A 23,629-nucleotide genomic window follows, 5' to 3' on the forward strand; every position below is an offset into this window, starting at 1 on the left:
TTTTCTCAGATGAGCTCTAATCTAAAAATAGCATTTTGCTGAGCAAAAATACCCCTGCATACACAAGGCTTCATTTTTAAAAGAGCATTGAGATATCTCAATCTTAAAAATAAAATATACCCCTGCATTTTGCACAGACTGTGTCTGCTGCTCCTCCCTTAGGCAGCTGGAACACAATGACATGGACACTCCTGTGGAACCTTGAGGAGGAGACAAAGGAGGAGGAATAGCTTGAAGGCTGCAGTAGCAGCTGCCATGGCTTACTCAATATTCCCTGACCTCTAGCAGAGGGAGTCTGCTCCCACTCCCAACAAAATTCACAATACACCAGTGATGGCAGGGATCAGTGGAAGCGCTGAGGATCTTAGTTACCAAAAATATCTGTAAGTAATTTTATACAGCACCAGAATTGGAGTCTGCCAGAAGCTGAAGTGCTTTGTTGTGTTCAGTGGGTAGTGAAAGCTCTGATCTCACCAACATAGTGCAAGGGGAGCTTTGTCACCAGCTGCAGGTGGGAAGCACTTTGCACAGGAGATAAATCTGCAGCAACCTTTGTCATATTCCTCCCATAACCAGCAAGAGAATATGAACACTGGGGGAAAATATCTTGTAGTACTCCTAATTAATTATCGTATTAACTGTGCTCTGTCCTGGGGGTGAATCTCTTTGTTAATATTGGTGCTTGTAATAAACATGGAAAACTTTCTGGATCTATTTGAACATAACAACTTGAGTCCAACTTTACTTTCTCCTAGGTGGGCAACTTGAAGTTTGCCAGGTCATGTCCCATATAACTTGGGAAGTTTTTCCTGGACAGTAAGTATTTTAAAGGAAACCTTCTCCTAGACAACAAGACAAGAACATTTCTGTATGTTTTCAATAAGCAGAACATGAAAAGCCCCAGCTCTCATCCTCTTCATCATTAAATTCCTTGGCACAGCAAACAGATTTGCTCTCACTCCTGTGCCTCAGCTTCCATTTGACATATTCCTGCTTTAATCATCTGCAGCTTTCCTTCAGCAAGGAAGGTGATGGTGTCAAATATTTTAGGTGATTTCATTCCTTATTCTCCCATTTACTCCTTTTTTTATTATTATTATTTTGACAAAAGAAATAGTGGTCACAATTCTGGGGCTTTACTTCCAAATGGCACAGCCATTGTCCAGTTAGTGGTCACCCTGATCAAATCTGGCTGAGAGTTAGGGGAAAGCTGGGCACCATAAAGCCTGAGCTGTCAAATTCCTCATCAAAGAAACTGCAGTGATTTCACTAGAAAGCCAAGACACTTCCCAGAACTGATGCAGACACTTATTTGCCTATTTATTTTAAGTAACAGTTAGAGTCTTATTAAACTTGATGGTTCCAGTCAGTTAAATAAACCTTACAAATGTAGGTCCCTAAGCTATGAATTGCACTTACACGACAGACCTACAAAAGAGCCAAGCCAAAACATTGTATCACATTATAGTCACATCAATGGTGAAACTTTAATAGTCTATTTTTACAGCAGTAATAACTTCCCTGAAAGTGGAGACAGTATGTTAAGTGCAACATTTAAGTACCTTTTATGTTATGTTGTAGGTATTGTTGACCAGTGATAAAAACACATTTAGTTTTGTGAAACAAGGTGAAAGCCCTTTAGCCATCTGAGAGTAACCAGAACTGCATTGCCAGTGCAGGTAAGTGCCAAAATTTTAATCTGCTTGGACACAAGTTATTTGTGCAGCTACAGCTACACCCACTCAAGTGCTTACCAACCCCCTGAGATCTCACAAAATAACAAGGAAACTCTCAGACTCCCACACCTGAGCGCTCAGGGGATCAGGTGCCTCATGTGGGATGGCTGAGGAAAATCCATGGGCTGAGCATGCCACATTCAGCAGGATAAAGACGTAAATCACATCCCTACAGTGCCTAGGTTTCTTGCAATTCACTCTTGAAAACTTGTCCATCAAATACCTTACCTGATTACAGGTGTTAATATCTATTCCACTTTTCAGGTATTCCACGACTTTGTCCAAATTGCCAGCCCTGGCAGCTCGGAGGAAGCTTGCATTGCTGTCAGACTGTAAAAAGAGAAAAAAATTAATTCTCCAATTAGCCCCTGCTTAAACCAGAGTGGAACTTCATCAGCGGTGAAAGGTTTCCACGTTTTATGCTGCAGGAGAATAAAAACATTAAACAACTGAGTTGGAGTTATATCTGAATTAATTAGCATATTTAAATTAGGCAATAATGGCACAAAAGAACTGCAGACCTGTCAGAGTGAGCAAAATAGAGCAATAATAGCTGACATTCAAAATTTAGCAAGAACTAAAAAAGAAATAAAAAACCAACCATAAATCATAGTAACTGATATTGTCAACAAAGAAAAATAAATGCATCAACTTGCTAACTCTAGTTTTCAGGGGAATTGTGTATAAATATATGACCTCCTTATATATATATAATTTTATGTATTATACGTGTATTTATGTATGTTGTTTATAGATTTGTATAGACGTTATTTACAGCTTTGGATCTATTATTTTTAGATACATACACTCACAGTGGGCAGCAGTGCGCATGTAGCTAACCTTAGAACAAAGCGGATGAAGTACTCAACGCTGAGTATCTAAATCCAGGATCATGTTGTAAACATTCCCATCCCTAAACCGCCTGCACTCACGCGTTAAAAAGAGGTTTAAAAAGCCTATAAAAATACGTGTTCATTTTCCAACCAGGTTGTGGGATGCACTGTTAAGCAAAGGAGCGTGGGATGCCTCAGCCCTCTTTGCCTTTGTCTGTGACACAAAACTACTTTTTGAGACCAGCCCAGATTTGGGTGTTCCCTCCCACAGGCGGATTGGCTACTGAGACACCTGAGACCAGGAGACAAACCCGAGCCGTGCCACAGAAACAACGAGGACACGGAATGAGCGTTTGGGAGCGCGTACAGGGACAGCCAAAATTGTCCCAGTTAAACGAACCGAGTGGGAGCGAGTGCGAGGAGCAGGTGAACCAGCACGACGGGCTGTTTGCGGGCTGTGAGCCCAGAGATGGGGGATGCCCACACACTGTGGGATTGAGACCCGCCGTTCCGTTCTGAGCGTGGTCTCAGCTAATCCCGCCTCCCTGTCACCAACGCCGGGCAGAGCCGCTCCTTCACATCATGAGAATATTCCAAAAGCCTCCCACTTCCAGCCACTTTTTTCAGCTGCCCAATTCGCAGTGCATTTCCTTCGGTCACCCTGCTTATCACACTGCACTGACTCGCTTCACAATCCCCGATTCCAACCTATTTTAATCTGCAACAGATGGATGTCGTCCTTGCAACTGTGCTACGTGCCAAGACAAAAATATTCTCCTTTAAATTCTTTTCAGACAACTTCAGCACATTTTCCACATCTTTTACTGTTGGGAAAACAGGCCATATTTCTAAACATGCAGGAGGGGGAAAGGGAAGGATGTGCTCATAAAGACACCAAACTAAGTTTTAATGTTTAAATATCCTTGAAAAAATCAAGTATCTTGGTAAAAACATTAACCAAGAACAAATACCTGAGTGCATGAGGGGTAAAGCTGGACACTCTGGTTGGGAAAAGCATCTTTGCCCTCAATAATGCACACATTTTACCTTCTTTCCTCCTGTTTTTTTCATGCTTTACTACTACAACAATAATTTACCATTGCAAAACTACAATCATCAGCTTTATACTTTTAAAAGGTTAAGAAATGTGAAAAACGAAGTTCACTTTTTGGTAAATTTAAAAAAACTATGTTTAATAAAATAATTAAGACAATTAGGAGATAAGAAAAAGCCAATTACGGCCGGCCGACTTGGCATTCAGCCAAGTCCACATTTTGCTTTCTCAGAGACACTCGTTAAATACTCTTCCCGTTACATCGATATATGAATATTCATAAAATTCCATAAACTAATTTACATATTCCAGGAACAGTTTTGCATGGCCCCTCCTTGGGTCCGCCTTTTTAGAGCATGCGTGTTTCGTGGCTGTGTCCTTTTTATCGCGTCCAGTTTGGGCCTTGGTCCGTGCTTTCTTCAGGTGGTAGATGTTGATAGGTAGTGTATCAATAGCAGGGTCCTCTTTACATGTTTGCTGAATGTTATCCCAACCAAACAGACAGTTTAAGCATATTGCATCAGTTATTACCACTATACCTACTTTTCTAAAAGCAGAATTAAAAACTTATATTATATATATATATATATTCTATATCCTTACCACAACATTATTTACTATATAGCACACATCTTGCGAAAAGCCAACTTTATATAAAATATATATAACAGAAAGAATGATGCAACAAATTACCACATACAGCTTTGGGTTCTTAGGGATGAATCAATCATTGCTTGTTTCTCTTTCACACAGAATAACTTTTCACATAGAATAATTCAAAAGTTAAAAATGCTGACATCTCCATCATTGCTGGAAGCTCAGACTGTAGCTAAGCCCACACAACTACATGCCATTTGTTTCTGCCTAAGAAGACACAAGCCGTGCTTTCCAAATAGATTCTCATTTCCTTGATTCATAATTTTATTACCTCATAATCAAATTACTGCAGTGTACAGTGTACATCACTTTGAGTCACTTCAAAACACTGAACACTTGCCATACACCAGAATATTGATCAGAATGCGGAATATTAACTTCTTGTCTGCACAAAGAGTAATTCAACAACCCATACGCTTCATATATTAATTCCCATACAAATACCAGAGACGGGTTCCACAAAATATTTGAAAGATTCAGCAGCATGTTACAAGGATTAGAAGACTTAGAAGTTGGGAGTATTCAGATCTGTTTTCTTTCCCAGCTGGCCAAATCTAATTTTTCAGCAGGCTGTCATTAGTTTGTCCTTTGCCCTATTCTTTGAATGTTTTTTAAAAGCATTTTTGTCAGCACTACTGTCTCAGACATTCATTCACTTTAGCGCACTTCAAATTCAAATGCATTTTGACAAAATCCCCTCAGTAAACAACAGCAGCAGTTTCCTGTAGCCTCCCCGTTTCAGAAGACAATGAATTTGGATCTGTGGACTTTTCCAGTGGATTCTGTAATCTCCTGGAACATTTTGTTATACAAGTAACAGTCTTCAGAGCTCCTCATAGCGCTCAGAGGGGCCTTTAGAGCCCCTCACAGTCTGTCAAAAGCTCCTCACAGTCTGTCAAGAGCCCTTCAGAGCCCCTCAGACCCCTCACAGCTCCTCAGAGCCCCTCAGAGTCCATCACAGCCCTTTAGAGCCCCTGGAAAGCCCCTCATGGCCACTCACAGCCCCTCACCGTTTATCAGAGTCCCTCACAGCTCATCCTGGCCCCTTCATGGTCCCTAAGAGCCCCTCAGTGTTCCTCAGTGAGAGAAACCACCATATCAGCCTTTATAGTTTGGTGAGTGGTGAAAAAAACCTGCCAACAGGCTGTCATTTGAAGGCACTTCCTTCACAAGAGAGAAGACAAAACCACAGACCCAGAGTCCCGTGCACCATATGGTATTTATCACATCTCCTCTTCCCGAGCACACACCCCTGAGGGGTTTTCTTAGGAGTTCTACACAATGTAAGCAGATCAGGCTTGAGAGCAAATGCTCTACCAAGTGAGGGAAGGGGAGGTTTACAGGAGAAGAGTTCACTGTGTGAGCACAAGAACATGAGAGCCCTGTAATTTGGGAAGCCCCAAAGCTGACATGTTAATGTGCAAAATCTCAGCTGGCAGCTCTGCCCACCACCCTCAGCTCAGTCGGGCAGAATTAAGTCTGACGTTGTGTACATGCAGGCACCAGGGTCAGGCAATCAAATCAATACATTAGAAACAGGATATAAGAATATGGTATGATTTATTTTTCCCTGTGAGGGTGGGGAGCCCTGGCACAGATTCCCCAGAGAAGCTGTGGCTGCCTCATCCCTGAAAATGTGCAAAGCCAGGTTGGACAGGGCTTGGAGCAACCTGGTCTTGAAGGAGTCTCTGCCTGTGGCAGCGGGTGGAACTAGATGACACTGAAGGTTCATTCCTAAACCTATGACTTTTGAGGAATATTTGGTGTTATTGTACCTTGTAAAGATCTCCTATCTTTTAAATTTCTCATGAACTTTTGACTGAGGATTGGTAATTCCAGCTATAAATAAGAATTTTCAGACCACTAGGAACAAATGAACTACAATGTGAAAAACATCAGTATAAGCTTAAGTACACTTACAGCACAAATACAAACTTTATTTTGCAACTGCCCAGCTGTCAGATATTGCATAAGGAAATACAAGATATAATCAAGTGACCATATGAATATATGACTGTGGATTCTCCCTCTTTCTTGCTAATTATATTGCTGCTACTTAACCTGAATTTGAAACATATATTTCAGGAAATCTCAGTAAATAAATAATATATGGAAATTAGTATTTTAACCAAACAGTCAGACCTTCCTTTCTGGTTCCTCTGTCCCCACTCTAGCTGCCCTTCCTATTCCATTATGTACCACATCACTCATTGCACACACCTGTTTCTCAAAGACACTTTAGAGAGAAGTGCAAAAATAAATCTTGAAATCATATGCTGTGCCAAACCCATAAAAATTTCTCCAAATATTCAAATTTGCTAGTGAAAACCAGCTCCATGCATAAGAAAAAAAGACAGGGAGTAGAAGATTTTGGTTTTCAAAGGATAGCTTTCATCATAACATTATTCAAACCATTCAAATACTCAAAGTTTTAAATTGTGTCTGTAGAAAAACTATTCCTGCAGGTTGGATTTGAGTTTTTTCCCCCCCAAGTAAGCTGAACAACCCCAGACTGTTCAAAATCAGAAATATCTCTGTGAGAGAACACAGTCCAGCACTATGGGCCCCTGGACATTTCTCATCTACTAAATACAAATTTTAATGGAATGTTGATAAAAAGCAAATTCCAAACTCAAGTCTTATATCCAAATAATATGCTTACCCCTTAATTTAACCTATTTGGTTTGTTTGTGTATTACAACATGTATCTGAGCAGTAATAACCTTTCAGACTTACTTTTCAAGCATGGACTTAGGGATATACACTGCTTTGGTTTTATGGAGAAAAACTTCTTGAGCTATAACTTTTGAAGATATTGTCCCTGATCAGACATGAGAAAAACCTGCTTTACATAAATCAAAAAATTCAAATTGTTATCAGCTAAAAAGCCTTTGATGTTAAGGTGAATCCTGTGTTACTATAGCAGGTAAAGCCAGCATTAAGCCACAATTAGTCAATATGGCAGGGGTAGGTGACAGTGTTAACGCCATTTACAAACTCCAGAGTTGTGAGGCACTGCTTGTCCAACAGCTGTTTCTATAATTAGCAAAATGCTGATAGCTTGTGAACTCTTCCTCATTAAGAAGCTCCTAATTGACTGGTGGCTCATCATGTTAATATATTCAGGGAATGCCTGGAGTTGAGAATTCAGCTCATGGCAGAAGGAAAGTTGCACCTTCTAAACTCAAATTTTCATGGTTTCTTGATGTTATTCAGTGCTTAATGATGCAAAGGGGAAAAAAAACAGGTATGCAAACGCATAACATTATTTTTTTTATTATTCTCTACTTTCTAAACTGTCAGTTTAAGCTCCTACCCTTGAGACAACCACTAAATTTTGTCCCAATTGGCTTGGTTATGCTCTGATTTCAGGAACCATCTGTTCCAACCAGCCATCATTTAATTGGGTGCAACTCTAAAAGTGGCACAGACCAGGTGTTACCATTACCCAACTCACTCATCATACACAAATTTTTGCCCATTAAGGAACCTTCTTCCATTCCATCATTCAGATGTGAAAGATGGGAATTCAAATATAATGCTTTTCCTCATGGAATACTTTCTGTAAAACTTGCCAGCAAGTTCATCAGTGCTCACATTTTATCTACTGTACACTGATTTTTTTTTTAATTGAACTGAAAGTGCTGCTGATCTCCAAAGGGCATCACTCTAGAAGATGGAGCAGTGACTGCAAAGACGCAAAGGTTTTTTTGTATTTTTTGCTTTTAATTAAACCCCCAGAGAAGGGTCTGAGGCTGTAGTTGTGATATACATGCCATAATGAGATCTAAATATTCCACTTGCAGTAGAACAGGCTCAGTAATCCAACACTGAAAAATTACTTAAATGAGATAATAACAGCTATAATGGACACATATTTTCCCAGCCCTTAATGAAATAACATTCATCTTCTGAAAGAGAAGAAATACTGAAATGCTTTGCTTTCAAAGCCACTTCCTTTGCCCAAAAAATGCATGTTTTCATCTTATTCATTTACTAGGAGTGTTGAAGGAAGACAGATTAAACCACGGATCCTAAAGAAATTTCAGTATCTAAATTCCTAGATGAACAGATCTCTAGAATGGGCCCAATTTTCTTATTTCAATATCAAAACAAGGGTTTTTATTGCTCAGCTTTTCTCATTCAACCATGTACAGGCATTTCAGATCAGATTCATCCTGCTGTGTACCTTTGGTTGTGTGGAATTTGTTCATGAATAGTTGAACTGAAAAGCCACAATTCTAAAAAAGCAGCTTTCACTAAACAAACGTCATGTTCCAGGAATAAGACACAACTGACCTTACAATAAACTAATATTTGTTAAGACAAGCAGAATCCCAGGATTTGTGAGATGTGAAGAGGAAAATAAGCTTTCAGAGGTAAGAGATCACTAGCAAGCTAAATATTCTCTGCCAAGATGGAGCTAATAGCATTTAGTAATTAATTATTTTTAAATGTCAAAAGTCTGCCTCCCTAAGTTCATATTGATGATTATATATCAAAAAAATTTAAAATATTCTTTCAAGAATATATTATGAACCTGAATAATTTAAGGTGCTTTGAGTACTTAGGCCAATTAATCATAGAACATCATGAAGGATATGGAAAAGCTGGCACCACATTTTCTGGCACGCAGCTGGAGCTGGGGCTGGAGTTGCCCTCACCACACTGTTGCAGACATTGCGGACATGACCTCACACTTTGCCATGAAGATTGTTGATATTTTCAGCAAATATTTTTCAGCAAAAAATATTTTGTAATAACAAGATGGTGAAATAGGTACAGGAAGAGAGAAAGCTTTTGTGCTACACACTGCATATGACCCAGGATTCAAACAACCCTTGATTTCAAATCAAAACATTTTTAAACACAGAAAATTATTCCCTGACCCAGAAACCTGGGATAGGATCGACTGGATTCCTTTGAGTATATGCTGCATTCCTCAGAATGAATATTCTCTCATTAGCTCTGCTAAGAGATGTGTAGGAGCCCAAATCACGCATTGCTAGAGCAGGTGGGAAGGATAATGTTTACATTTAATATATACACTGGTAAAAGCTTTCTTGTGTCAGACAAAGAGGCTGCAACCCAAAGGAGATACAGCAGGCAGCAAGATTCAAGATTCAGAGTATCCTCAAGAAATTAATTTCATTGGTATGACTGGAGATGGAAAGAACTGTGGCAAAAAAAGAAGCTCAGAAAATAAACTAGGTTAAGTGATTTATGATTTATGCACATTATAAATAAAAAATGTATTACGGGTCCAACATATTTTCATTAACTTCCAGTGATTTCAATATTTGCATAAAACAGTTCTGTGGTAGTTTCATATCTTTTTATGAGACGGTTCTCAGAAAGCTGCATTTAAAATTCACCAAGTTTGTTATCACCACTACATTATCCCAACAAACATATTTTTGAGTAACATAAGGAGGAGGAAACTGGCAAGGTAACAGCCCCATCTGAACACCAGGTCCTGCTCCAAGATCACTTCAGACACAACTGAACAATCAGTAATGCTGATGGACACTTCTAATTTTTACTAATGGAAAAGTCAGGCTTCAGCTATTCCATGTCTTGTAATTGATAGGAAAGTTCTCAATTATTCATAGGGAATTACTTTAATTTTAGGCTTGTTGTTATATTTTGACACCTTTGACTCTTTTGCCAACTCTGTGAAATTCCAGAGCTTCCAGGATACCACCCAGCCACTCTTTTCTCTCTGCTGGAATGCACAAATGCCTGATTAGTTTGGCTTTGTTTTTTACCAGGAGAAGAATAAAAGGATATTTTGGTAAACTGCTTTAAACTACACTTCATTTTTACCACATCTTGAAGTCTAGTTGATCTCAGACTAAACAGATTTAAGTAATTTGCTAAAGGGAGGGGGGTTAAAGACACACTTCACCTTGTTCCTGAATTTGGGCCAATATTGGCAAATAGAGTTGCAGCAGAAAAGGAAGAGAAAACTAATGTAAAATCACCCCTTCCTTAGTCAAGAAGCAAATGCTTTCTATAAACCTTTTATGATCCTTAGCTGCCTCAGACATCTGTAGGAGTCCTCCCACTCCGTTCATTAATTTGCCATACTGCCCTGGCTGCTGATTGTACTGTGTCAACGAAGGATTTGTGAGAACTGAGGCAAATCTGCATAGTTTTCTATGGAAACGAATGGAATAAAAGCCTTTTCCCCAGCTCAATGTCCCTTCCAAAGGCAGCACTTGAAAGGATAGAAGTTATTTTAATCCACACTGATTTTACAATATAAAGCAACATCAGTTGTCAGGGTTCTAATTTGGGACAGCACATCAGTACTAGCTGAAGTTCAGGCATGTGTAATCTGTGTCCTTCCCCTGGGCTATTCATCTTCTCCAAAACAAACTTTTTGGTATAAATCCCTGCTTGGAAACAACGTGTGGGTGTCTGAATTACCACTGGCACAAGTCTGAAAAAAGACTCTCAAATGTACCTGGAAAACATGAACTTTGTATTTAAAAAAGAATAAAGAGGAAAAAAACTCAAACCACCCTGAAAAACAACAAACCAAACCCCAAACTTTCAAGAATGAAAGATTTTATAGTTTGATTAATCCTAAAAACTAGAATTATCTTCATTACTCTAAAAAGTAGAAGTGTATAATCCTGTTGTTTAATGGGACCATTTCTTGTGCTGGAATTTGGGACAAAGAATCATTTAGTCATTTCCTGAAACAGTAAGGATTTGGGGTACGTTCAGAAGAGCCACAGAATTAGTCTTGATTCTCCTAGTTGACACACACATTGACTGATGTCTCTTAAATACTGATATGGAACTAAGATTTCCTCTAGGGGAACTGAATAATATTAAAGGAAGGAAAAAATATTTAGGATCCTCTGGATACCATATATTGAGATATTGAGGGGCTGGTAACAACTGTAGAACTTGGCAGGCATCTAAATGGTTTCCATGGCAAGTTTCCATTACTGATGATGTTCCTAGATAGAGATAATAATGTTAGAACACCTCTAGAAAGAATTAGGATGCCATTCCAAATGTTATCGTGCAGGATAATAACCAGGCTTAAAAAAAAATCCAGGCTGTAAGTGAAGCTTATGACAGACTGTTGACTGATAATTCTATCACTCTCAATTTTTCATTCCCTATGGCCAAAGTGACATTTCCTAATAAAAGGAATGTGCTAATACCATCCATGCTAAAGAGTCCCACTGCTTTACCCACCCAAACACCATTAACCGATCGCCCATTGATTCAAATGTACTTGTTCCATACAACAGAAAAGTATTATTTCATGTTGCATTGAGATGGGCTAAAATAGATGTAAACAAATGGTGTTACCAGAGTTTTTAATTCAGCAAGACTCATCTCAGAGATCTTACTCATACAGAGAGGTAAAAGGAACACTCAAGTAGTAAAGGAAAAGTCTTATAATCCTGGGCCTAAACCTTAAACAGTTCAGTTCTGGTCATCAGAGAGAGGAACGAGTTTCACTTAAATTCACCTGCAGAAAAGCAACAAATGATGTAAAATCCACCTTGCCAAATCCTCTGCCTTGAGCAGGGGAGGAAAAGCTATGAATGTTGCATCAGGAGTCTGGTTCAATCCTGTGCTGAAACTCAGAGAGCAGTCTGTCCTAGGTAGTCTGAAATACTGAAGCAGCAAACTGCATTTGATTCATAGTTTAGAAAATATTCGATTAGCAAAGCAATTTTGCCATCTGAGTTGGCTGAATATCAGCTGAATTGTTCTGAACCTCGTATCTGCTACTAGGCTCCTGGAGTCATCATATTCAGCTTGATGTGGCAACTCATTTTAATGAGCCAAGACAGGGAGCATGGTTACAGTTACATAAAGGCAGAGGAAATCTATAATAGCTAACAGGGTACTGTGCTGGATACCATATTCCTGTTCGGGGGCAAAAAAATAGATATACAATTTCTCCCTGCAGAACAAAGCTTTACTGACATTTCTAACTTACAGTCACCTTTTTTTCTTTTGACTTTTGTATGGAATCATAAGGATGATGAGAGACTGCAAACCTTGTTAGGGAAATACAGGACTTTTGCTTTGTAATCACCCAAGCATTGTAAACCTGAATCAAGACAGGCATTCTGAAGAAACTTGGCCAGTCCCTCCCAGGGTCACATAAAGCCAAGATCTTATGATTGAACATATCAAAGACATTATCAAAGTCCCTGATCTCTGCCTGCTATGAAAAGCTGCGTAGGCTGAATGAAAAGTATCCAGAAAAATGAAAAGGAAAAGAAGCCTCAAAGATCACACGCTGCTCACTCCTGCCTCCTCTAGGGGCTGACCTTATGCTGAAGGGCAGCTCAGAGACTGGACGTGCCCAGAGGACTGGTTCAGTTTGCTTATTTGTGTCACAGGGCCTTCCACACCTTTGCTAACAGCTTCGGGGATATCCTCTAATGCCCAGTGAAACCATCTGGGCAAAGGAAGCAGGCCCATCCTCCTCCACAGCCCAAGGAGTCTCACTGTCCCTCCCCCACCTGCATGTTTCCTATCACAAACACTGGAGAAAAAGACGGTTTGGAACTAGATGATTTTTAAGGTCCCTTCCAACCCAAACCATTTTGTGATTCTATGAAGAACGGGTCCAGCTGTGTTGTCAGTGAAATAAAACATAAAACTAGTCAAAAAAATCCAGCCAAAAAAAATGTACTACCAGAAAGGCAAGACAGCATCAAAAGTGTTTTCCAGGACAATGTAGAATTTCTTACGAGCTGCTGCTGGGAGTGCCTTGGGTCTCCTCTACCCCTACCAACACTGGAACTCAGCTCACCTATTCTTCTACACTGCACTGCAGTAATTGAGGCACATGCAAAGCATCTGGTCAAACTGAGACCAATCCTAGTTTACATCAATTGTAGAGAACATAAGATTTGGATACGCTAACACTGAAGGTTTACTGATCTTTCTGTTCTGCCAGAAGTTTTGACACAACGTATTTCCACTGCCAATTTTGAATGAAATAACCACTTAGCAAATTTCTCAAACAGAATGAGACATAAAGGATAAAAAGAGAGAAGGGACATTTCATTTGCTATAGACACCATACAAATGTTCACATCTTAATGATTTTCTTCTGGTTTGCTGCACAAATGCTGACATTACTGCCATAAGCATGACCCCTTTGTCTGTGCCTGGTCTCACTCACTATAACCCTCCTCTGCATCAGGATCTGTGTGGCTCTGTCTCAACTGCACACAGAAAACAATCTCATGCACTGGGCAGGCAGCAGCTCAAAAGTAAGCTACTGAGTTCAAGTTTGGAGAATGATCAATACAGGACCATTCCTAGCAGTTGTACAAACCAGGATAACTGGGTAACCTCCATTCATTGCAGGGCTTGTTTCACCCACAGGGTTCTCTCTTCACATACCTCAAACTTCTGGTAGCTGGCAATGCTTTGAAGCCACTGCACAGCTCAGTGACAGCTGCTTTTTAATCACAGTCAGGGTACAAAAGCAATACTTCAGCACGGACACGTTTAGCAGGTCCCTCAGTACTGCAAGCTATCCAGTAAAGTTCTGAGCAAAGAGATCCTCTGCAAATGCAACATGCACAAGCCTCATCTGAATTTTCCCCTGTGATTCCTGTTTTCTTCAGCCAAAACTTACCACGGCTTCAGGCTCTTTACTTTCTTCACTGTTGAATCCATAATAATCAGGAGTTTTATCCAAATCCTGTATGTTCCCTTGCGTCCTTAAGCCCTTCTCTGAATGACAAGCCTGGCAAATTGGTGCATTGCCCATATCAGTTGTTCTGCTCGCTCCGAGCAGAGGGATGGCCCTGGCCCGGCAGCGGGTGCCCAGCGCTGCCGAGGGACAAGTGCCCGGCCGGGAGGAGGGTCCCTCCTGCGCTCCGCGGCCACGGGCCGCAGCCTCCCTTCCCCGAGCCGTCCCGTGTCTCGGAGAACCCGAAACCCCAGCAACTGCGGGCAGCGGCCGGTGACCATTTCCAATTCAGGCGCTGCCCGGCTATTTTTACACCTACCAGGCCAGCTATGCATGTCAATGGCGTGGGGTGGGCCGGGGGACGGCTCTCCAGCACGGAGCTGGCCGGCCCGGCTCGCAGAGTTAAAGTCCCTCTGGGTGGAATGCCCTGCACACACGGGTTATTGAGTTACCCAGTTGCGTGCCTTTCAATGTTTTGATTTTTTCACTTGCCCTGCTCGGTCTCGCTGTGCTTACATAAAGCATTGAATTTCAGAATGTTGCTAATGCCTCCTGAGTTTCTAACTCAAAAATATGATTCATTCAAGTCTATTGTTCGACGTCTACTTGATATTTACAAACCAAGATAAAGTGGATAAGCGCAGATTTCATGACCATTTAATTTCAGTGATTCACATGGTATTTCATGTTTATGTAGCCAATAAGTGTGATGAGCTTGCTTTGGATTGATATGTCCCCCGGGTATGATTTCAGATGAGCTCAAATGTATCAAAAAAAACCAATATCTGATGCTAGATCACTTTTGCTCTTGTCCATGTCGTGTTTGGTTTTGTTTGGGATTTTTATTGTCAATTTGGTTTAGGGTTGGTGTTAATATTTTAGCTATAATAGTTATGATTAAAACCTGAACCCAAAACAAAAACAAAACAAACCCACCAAAACAAACAAAAAATACAAAGGAAAATAAGAACAATTCCACCAAAACTGAGAATAAGAACATTCACTCTAGGTTGGGAGTTACTTATCATGATTGCATTCATTAGGATGAAAACAATGTTCAGGATTCAATGTTGGAATCTACCCATTATCCAGAAGAGACTCGGCACAGAATTAAAAAACACCAAACCACACCACCAAAACCCAAACGAAACAAAGACGAAAAAGTAGTTGAGAACCAATTGAGAACCAAACACAACCAGCTGGGGGTAGCAGAGGCAGCAGGGACAAAGTGCCTGTAGATAACAAGGTCCCGTAGAATATAACACCATGCACATCCAACCTCAGCAGAGTGGGGCATGTATTTGAAACTTAAAGCCCCAAATTCCTCAGAAACATAGAGATCTTCAAAGAACTGCAACAACTGGCCAAACTCTTCTCCCTTTGGGGTTTCAATCCACTGCCAGTATGGCAGCACATGTCAGCAGGCAGCTCTCCATGGCAGCCAATGGATTCCCACCCAGTTCCCCTTCACAGCAGCACCAATGATGATCCAAGAGACTAAGCTCCCTCCAGCCCCCCATTAAAGATTACTGATGGGCACAAAGTTCTCTTTTTTATTAATTATCCTGAGGAGATTTTAAGGGGCAATGTAATTTTTCCTTGCCGATGAATGCTCCAGGATGGAGCACCTCAGGTGCACAGAATAGTTTAATTGTTGCTTTTGCCTTTTTGAGGTTTTTGCCAGCACTTGGCAACTGTTTCAGAATGTTTGTGCAAGGCTCACTTGCCCATAATGAACTAGTAACAATTTCCTTCAGCTCTTCAAAGCATCATACCCTGGGACAGTAGAAACGCATAAACACACTGCCAGAACTTCTTGGTTTAGTTATCAAAATAAAAGGATGCAAGAAGGAATCCCACCAAACACTTGAATTGACCAAAGTTCATCTAACCAAGGTTCCAACGTAAACTGGAACTACAAATCCCTGGATAGATTTAATATGCAAATAACTTACTGGAAAACACAAGGCATCACTCGGGGGGAAAGGGTGGCCAAACTTGAATAACAGGCACTCCTGGGAAATGCTGCTTGAGGAAAGTAACAATCTGTGTAGCCATCAGAGGGAGAGCAATAGAGAAGCCTCCTGCCAGAGCCTTTCAACAATTTCACTGTTGTTTGTCCAAGTGCCCCAAGACTTGAGGGCAGATTACTCAGAAATCAAACATGTGCATGTCCTGCCAGACTCAGGGCATCATACCCTAACAAAGTGCATGTTGGAGGGTTCAGAACCTTTGTGGGGGAACGTGCTGCTCTATCTCTGCATTCCTATGCTCTTTGCTGTCTTAGGGTGCAGATCCACCCCAGACAGCAGCACTGAAGAAACCAAACCCAGAGGCACAGTTTGCAGGCAGAGCTCACACCAAAGCACCTCAGTTCTCTTCAGACCTTTTCACAACACTAACTCCAAACTTCAATTACTTCCTTACTTAGGAAACCTTCAGAAACTAAATTTAAAGTGCCTGTAAGAAGGGGAGCAGAGTACCCCACATATTAAAGAACTGATACTAAGGCAAGGTCCCTCTTTCCCCCCAAATGGGGGAAATATTCTGATTTCTTCCCTGAGTGTTTCTAAGCCTGCAGCACTCATGATTCTCACCCTTAGAGCAACACGAACCAATAAAGAGCTCAGCAAACTTTTGGGAATTGCGAGTTTCCCAAAGATTCTCATAGTAAATGTTGCAATGGCTGGATACTCCCAGTTTGTTACTATTGGCCATCAAAGAAAGCAGTGTGCAAACCATGGTTTGCACCGACTTGCGAAATCCCAATGAAGACCTCAAAGACTAACAAGGAAGAAGCAGAGAAATCCAAGCTGTGAGCTCATCTCCAGAGGGAGACTTCATTAGATGGGATAGCATTCCACAGTCCAAGAATGGCAAGGCTTGAGTATTGTGAGATGAAACAGGACTGAGGACAGTCACACATACCCAGGTAATGCAGCAACAGAAGCAAAACTGCTCTGCTGCCAGGAAAAACATTTCTTTATCCTTTTTTTTTTTTTTTTTTTTTTTTTTTTTTTTTTTTTTTTTTTGCCATTACTACTAAAGCTTAGTTTGTCAGTAGATGTTTCAATTAGCATAACCAAAATGACAATTCAGGAGTCATCTGCATTAGCATTTAGTGCTGGGGGGAGGGCGTGAGGAAAACCAAAAACCAAAAAAAAAAAAAAAAAAAAAGAGAGAGAGGAAGCGTTCCAAGTATCAAGACAAATAACAAATAACAATTATCAGCAACAGAAATCCTCACTTTTATTACTGTTAAATCTCTCCCCAAAGAGCCATTTCCCATGACACTTTAATGGTTAAACATAGTAATTTTTTAAAAAATCCCAGAGAGATAACAGATTGCACTGGGACCTATATATTTCTAGGAGATCCCCCAAACTTTGAAATTATTCCTAAATGCAAAGTTTTTCACTCCTGGGGTTTTTTCTATGGGAAGGTCAAGTACAACTCAGCTCACTTGCTTCAAGCAATTATTTTGGGTCAGACCTTGAGCTCATGTAGACTATAAACTCTGATGAGTCATGACTTTATATCAATTATGTCCCCCTTTATGCTTTACAATAATGACACTGATGAGATCACTATTTCCCAAAAATTCAGCCTTTTCTTCCTCTGGTCACAGAGACCACATTAAGCAATTTCCAAAGCCTAAGCAGCCTTTACAAAGGGGCCATTGTCTGCTCCAGACAAACTAGCAAAAAAAATCCTCTTCAGCTTAAATATTTTGAGTCCAATCCATTGAAAAAAAAACTATTCTGAGCCATTTTAAAGAGGACTTGCTCTGCTTTTGATGGTGAATCATTAAGCCTAATGATCCTCTCTGAACAGCTCTTAATCTGAGTGGCACCATATATATTTTAGCCACTATGAAAAAAAAGGACAGAGGCAACCTGAGGTTTAATCACTGCAGCTACAGATCCTGCTGGCACTGGTTCCTACAGATCCTGAAAAAACTCTTTTGTGGATAGGAAAATATAAAATATATACAAAAAGGCACCCGAGCCTCCAGCATTCCACAGATAAAATGCATCCTTACTTGACAGATATGAGAGCTTTTGGAGGACAGGTGTGGCACAAGGAGGTAAAAAACAACCCCAGATTTCACAGAGATTCCATCACGGGCACAGCAGTTTATGTGTCACCTGTTTTTCTCATACAAATTGCAGTTGATATTTCTTTTCTCTCTCAGCCTTGGTTCTACCTCATGGGCAATGAAAAGCACATGTTGACATGAAGCACTGAGTAACACAAGAGGGATTGTTGACTAATCACAAAATTAAAAATCAATGCAAGGAGATATATTCCATGATACCCTGAGGGTAAACGGTTAAGGTGAAGTTCTGGCCCACCCATGCCAACACAGTCATAAAGTAAATTATCACTTCTCATGCCCAAAATAGGGGGGTTTTGTTGTTGTTTTGTTTGTTGTTGTTTGGGTTTTTTTCAACAGAACTAAGGCATTTTTTGAGAGTGTCATGGTTTTTATATCCTCCTGTGGCACTAAGCTCTAATTGGTGCCTATTTGTATCAGTCTAAATCTAACCCAAATCTCTGGCTCTTTATTAGCTCTGATTTTTCTTCCTTAACTACTAATTCTAAGGCAGATACTAATTCTGCCTTAAACCATCTTGTAGAATATTGTGAAGCTATCGCATTTGGAATATCAAGTAAGGTCTCAATTCTCTTCTCCAAGAAAATCATCCCATTTTCCCTTCTGCATACATCAGTAGGATCTCACTGCTGATTCCAAAAACCCCTAGTCTCCTAAAAGCTCTTGTTGCTGAAATGCAGAGGCTTCTGAAGTTCTCACTTCTGTTGGATTTTTTATGAATTTGTCACAATTTTCAAAACCAATTATTGCTTATTTTGATATAAAATCAGTTTGTGGGGGGAATTATATATTTCATATATAACATATAAAAGACAGTTTGCCTCATACATAGGAATACAATGTATAAAGTTTGCAAGTTGTTGTATCTATTGCTTTACTGTAGTTTAACATAATTAATTCAATGAGGAATGAAGTAACAACGTTAAATCATAATTTTGCCTTTGCTAAAGAGCATATTCTCAGGAATCCTCAAAGAATTACATACTTTTGGTTAGTATTGTGACCCTGATTTTAGCTTTTCCTCTCCCATTGTACTCACGGCTGCTGTAATGGTGCATCATTGATGGGAAATGACACAAAATGGCTCATCACAGGTTCTTAAGTGAAAACCCAGAGTTCAGTTACTCGGTTTCTATTTTATTTTGCACCTTGTGCCTGTCTGTTATCTTGGGACCCATTAAACACATCTGTTGGAAACAAGAGTTACTATCAATCTCCATTAGAAAATCCTTATATCTTGAATATCAAGATATTTCTTTTAATGATTTGCTCTTGATGGCTAAGCTAGAAAGATAAAGAGAACATTAATGCCACTGAAGAGAAACTAAACCTAATGCCCACAATTCCCACACCAATATGAGTTAATGCACACTGATCTAGGTACAGGTGCACACACACTGAATATATCTGTACCAATACTTAAAAAAACCCAGCCATGCCAAGTGCATCCACATTTATCTAAACTACAGCCATAAAACTGCAATTTTTCTATTCTTCAGTATGTAGCCATGTTTTATGTGCTCAGCTAATCGCACGGACAGCTACTTGGAAAAACAAAACAGAATCCAGCGTTACTGACTCCGAGTCTCTGCCTTTAAAAAGTCTCTGGTTAAATGCGCAGATGAACGCAACATCCAACTTTGGAGCAAGCTCCAATGGGTTTATCTTCCCATTTTTAAAGAAAGAATGAGTCATGAAAGGAAATTGATGTACTCTATTCATCACATGCCAACAAACAGTACTTGAAAGCTTGAGTTTGTATCGCTCCTGTTTAGTATTTTGCCTTTCCTTGCGCTGACAGAGTCGCAGTAGACAATAAAGAAAAGATGACAATCTTCCAAAAGCAATTCCCTATGATCAAAAGGGTTCTAACAGAGTACAGTCAAGAATTTCTGTTTCTGTAAGCAAGCAATTTGTGCCTTATAGCTACATAAATCATCCAAATGAGGGCCAGAATAGCGTGAAAAACAAATAAGTCTGCTGAGTAAGTGACTAAACTTCATTATGGCAGCCATACACACAGCTCTAAATAGCCAATTTGAGATCTTGTGATTGAAAACACACCTCCACATCATTCATCACCTACTTAAGGCCTGCCCCCCCTACAAAAAAACCAGAGCACCTCCATAAAATTAATAGAAACACCAAAGGTCATCGGGAAGAGCACATCATCTGTAACCAAGTCTGCATCAAATTCTGCTGTAATTCTGAATAATGTATGAATTAGAAGTTGGGAGGTTATGACCAACTGACAAAGCAAGTCCTTGGGCACTGTAGTCTCTCAGGATTATTAAAACCACCAGTGCCCAAAAATTAAAGAGAGCCGAGGAAGGCACAATGACAAAACCAATCCTAAGAATATTGTAAAATTTTCTTCAGCTGCCATTCCTAACTCATGATATTGTGAGATGCACATTGGTGGTGCACATTCTGAGGCAAAATAACCAAGGTTTTGAGAACTTCACATCCTTAAGTAAAATAAACACATAAGAAAGAGATAATCAAATGAACATTAGTTTTGTAGATAAGACATTAGAAAATTCAGGGAAGCATGGAATAGGACAACACCTTTCACAAAAAAACCCTACAAACTTCTGAACTCAAAGAGGAGGAGCTTCACAGGTTCCCTGCAGTTCTCAGTAGAACCCAGCAGATAGGATGGACACAAAATTGCCATCAGGGAGCAACACAAGCCCAAATTTAAACAGGACTTACCCCCTTTTCTGTGTGGTATCTCCGAAGACACTGGTAACTAACGAACAATACTCATCTGGCTTGCCTGGAAGCCATAAGCTATGGAAAGGAACATGCAGCAAGAACAGATCCACACAAAAAACTGGTTTCTCTCAAAACCCAATAATGCTATTTTAAGAAAAGCATAATTACACAGGAACCAAAATTAGGTGCCAGTAAGGTCCATTAAAGGACCTCAGTTAAAATATACAAACCAGCAAAAATCCCTAATATACATAAACCCACCGATTTACTGTCAGCAAGAAACAGAAAAATTTAGCAAATAATCTTGCATAAAGCCTGTAGTTTTCTATCAATTTTTTTTTTTATGGCAAGAAAAGGGTTATAGCATTTATTTGAATTATAACTTGCATTATAACTGCAACATTTCATCACTACTAAAAACATTATGCTAATGGATTCTCCTATATACCCAACAGTGTCCCAAGGACTGAGAGAACCCTTGGCCACGACCACTCCCCCACTCCCCCTTAACCAAGTCCCAAGATTCCAGTGTGGACAGAGTCCAGGCAGGCAGGAGAACTCATACAAGCAACAGAGAATTCCTTGACATCATGACATCCAGCCCTCTTCCAGCTGGGAGCAGCTTTTCCCATCTGCATTACTGCTTGCCAGCCCTGCTCTGTTCACTGTTACAGCTCATTTATTTGGCCTTCATGGCCCAACACCAAAATTTGGCCCCAAGGCAGTGACAAGATGGAAAATAGGTCACAACCTCCACAAACCACTCCCTTCTCCAACACCTTCTCTCAATACTGGATTTTCATCTTTCTTCTCTGACAGCATCTCCCCAACATCAACTGGGACACAAATACATAGAAGTTCAACCACATGGAATGGAAAATTCATACGTTTCCTATTAGGTAATAGGCAAGGTCAGAAATACATTTCAATTTATCTGGACCTGCCTTCTGTTACCCTTCCTTTCTGAGAGTAGCACTTCCTCCTACAACCAGCCTGAGCTGGAAAGTCTCATGGACTTCTTTATTTAAGTGCTCATTAACAGAAAAAAGAATTGCTAAACTGCTCCTTAGTCTCTACTACAGGAAATAAATAACTTTAAAAAACAGGGAAGAGGAACCACGATTCCCATTGCATTGGAAGCAACTCCCTATTTTGTGGAATGCAGCACTAAACTTACTCTTTCCTACAGGACTTGTAGCTTCAGGACTAAATCCAGATGATCTTTCAGAACAACAGTAAAGTATGTTCTGTATTTGATATACAAATGCCTATAAAGCAGCCATATGATAATGTAATTCAACAAGTGATGAAGTGAAAGAGTACATACAAATATCTCAGCATGAGATCACAAAGACCACCACTGACAAAGCCCCACATCTCAGGACTTCATCAGGTTGACTACAATTCCCATTTGAATTTGCAATTTACACTCAGAGTGAGTAAAAATAATAGGGAAGGAAAAAAAAAAACCCTTGTAAGCTAAACAATAGCCAAACCCCCAAGATAAGTATAAGCACATCTATTAAGCAATGATACTCTAAAATAAAGGAACCTTTTATAATAAAATACTTGAAGAGGCTATCATTTCCCAGGCCAAATGAATATTAAGGGAAAGACCTCGGGTCCTGTGTGAGAGTTCCAAAAGTCCTGCTGCATTCACAGTGACAAATGAAAATCTTTACTACTGCAGAGATGACTCATTTATGAGGAGATATCAACACCACAGGGGAAGCAGCTGTCTGATTAAATGAATATTTGTCTATTCTTATCCATCCTCCATGAGCCTGCTCTAGCACCCACTGAAGCAAGCCTGATCTTAGCTTTTGGATCACAGTAGGATCAGTTTATCCTGGGCCAGGAGATCCTCTCTCACTCATTGCTCCAACTCCCTCCAGCACTAAAGGACTGTCAAGGACAAAAATCAAAGAAAATAAACCCTGTGGGAGTTCTGTCAGCCAAATTCTCTACAACCATTGTGGCTCATTGATCAGCCACAGAATTATGGAATCATGTAGGATGGACAAGATCCAAGTGTTCCCCCAGTACTGCCAAGCCATCACTCACCCATGTTCCCAAGTGCCCCATCCACACATCCTTCAAATCCCTCCAGGGATGGTGACTCCACCACTGCCCTGGGCAGTCTCTTCCAATGTCTGACAACTCCTACACATGGCAGAACTCTGACTCTTTCTTGCCTAATCAGCAATGACCACCTCATGCTGCACTGTCTTTGCACAGCAGAAAAGCATCTATTTTTAATTTTTTAGCACTTTCACAAATATCCAAGATAAAGACACTGATGCCCTGAAGCAGGACTTTGAAAGGGAAGACTTTTGCTCATTCTCTCACCCTGTTTTTACTGACAACAGGAGTCTCCCACTTCTACAAACCCTGAGGAGTTAAAGTTCCACCAAGTTTCTGTATTAATAATCCCAAAGCATTACTCTTAGTTCCATACATTAAGAAGTAATGGGAGATTACAGGATAAAATAGGCAGCAAAATATATTGCAGATAGTCCTTCCTGAACTGAAAAGATCATTGGTTGGAAGAATCTCAACTGCTGATTGATTTTTGACTGCAAATCACTGTCAAAAGTAAAACCAGAGAAGAATATTTTAAACTTATGTTCAGATGGGCTAGAAGTGCAGTAGATGCTTTTCATGGAAGCATCTTGTTCTGCAAAAGGCATGTGGGCATCTCTAGGAGTTCCAGGTGGTCCATTTTATCCCTCTGCCTCTGCAAATTTCTCTCAAATTCCATTCGTGATTTTCCAATGCTTTCTGCTTCTCCATTTATTTTAATCATTATTTTTAGATGGG

The 23,629-nt window shown here is 40.1% G+C and overlaps 1 protein-coding gene across 21 annotated transcripts in view; it reads right to left on the bottom strand.

Annotated features, from left to right (window-relative positions):
- The window catches only part of ANK2 (ankyrin 2), a gene marked incomplete at its 5' end in the record, with an annotated part of 231,179 nt that overhangs the window by 112,954 nt on the left and 94,596 nt on the right, over positions 1-23,629 (bottom strand). For 16 of the 21 annotated variants that reach the window (XM_083862148.1, XM_083862142.1, XM_083862140.1 and 13 more), the window contains 2 exons: positions 1,965-2,066; positions 13,918-14,052. In XM_083862148.1, coding sequence (XP_083718274.1) covers positions 1,965-2,066; positions 13,918-14,052 — 237 coding nt within the window. Of the gene's footprint in view, positions 1-1,964; positions 2,067-13,917; positions 14,053-23,629 lie in introns of those variants that run through there. The other 5 variants (XM_083862155.1, XM_083862139.1, XM_083862137.1 and 2 more) reach the window with 1 other exon arrangement.

The sequence above is a fragment of the Zosterops lateralis genome, assembly GCF_965231275.1.
Source record: "Zosterops lateralis genome assembly, chromosome: 5".
NCBI classification, from domain to species: domain Eukaryota; kingdom Metazoa; phylum Chordata; class Aves; order Passeriformes; family Zosteropidae; genus Zosterops; species Zosterops lateralis.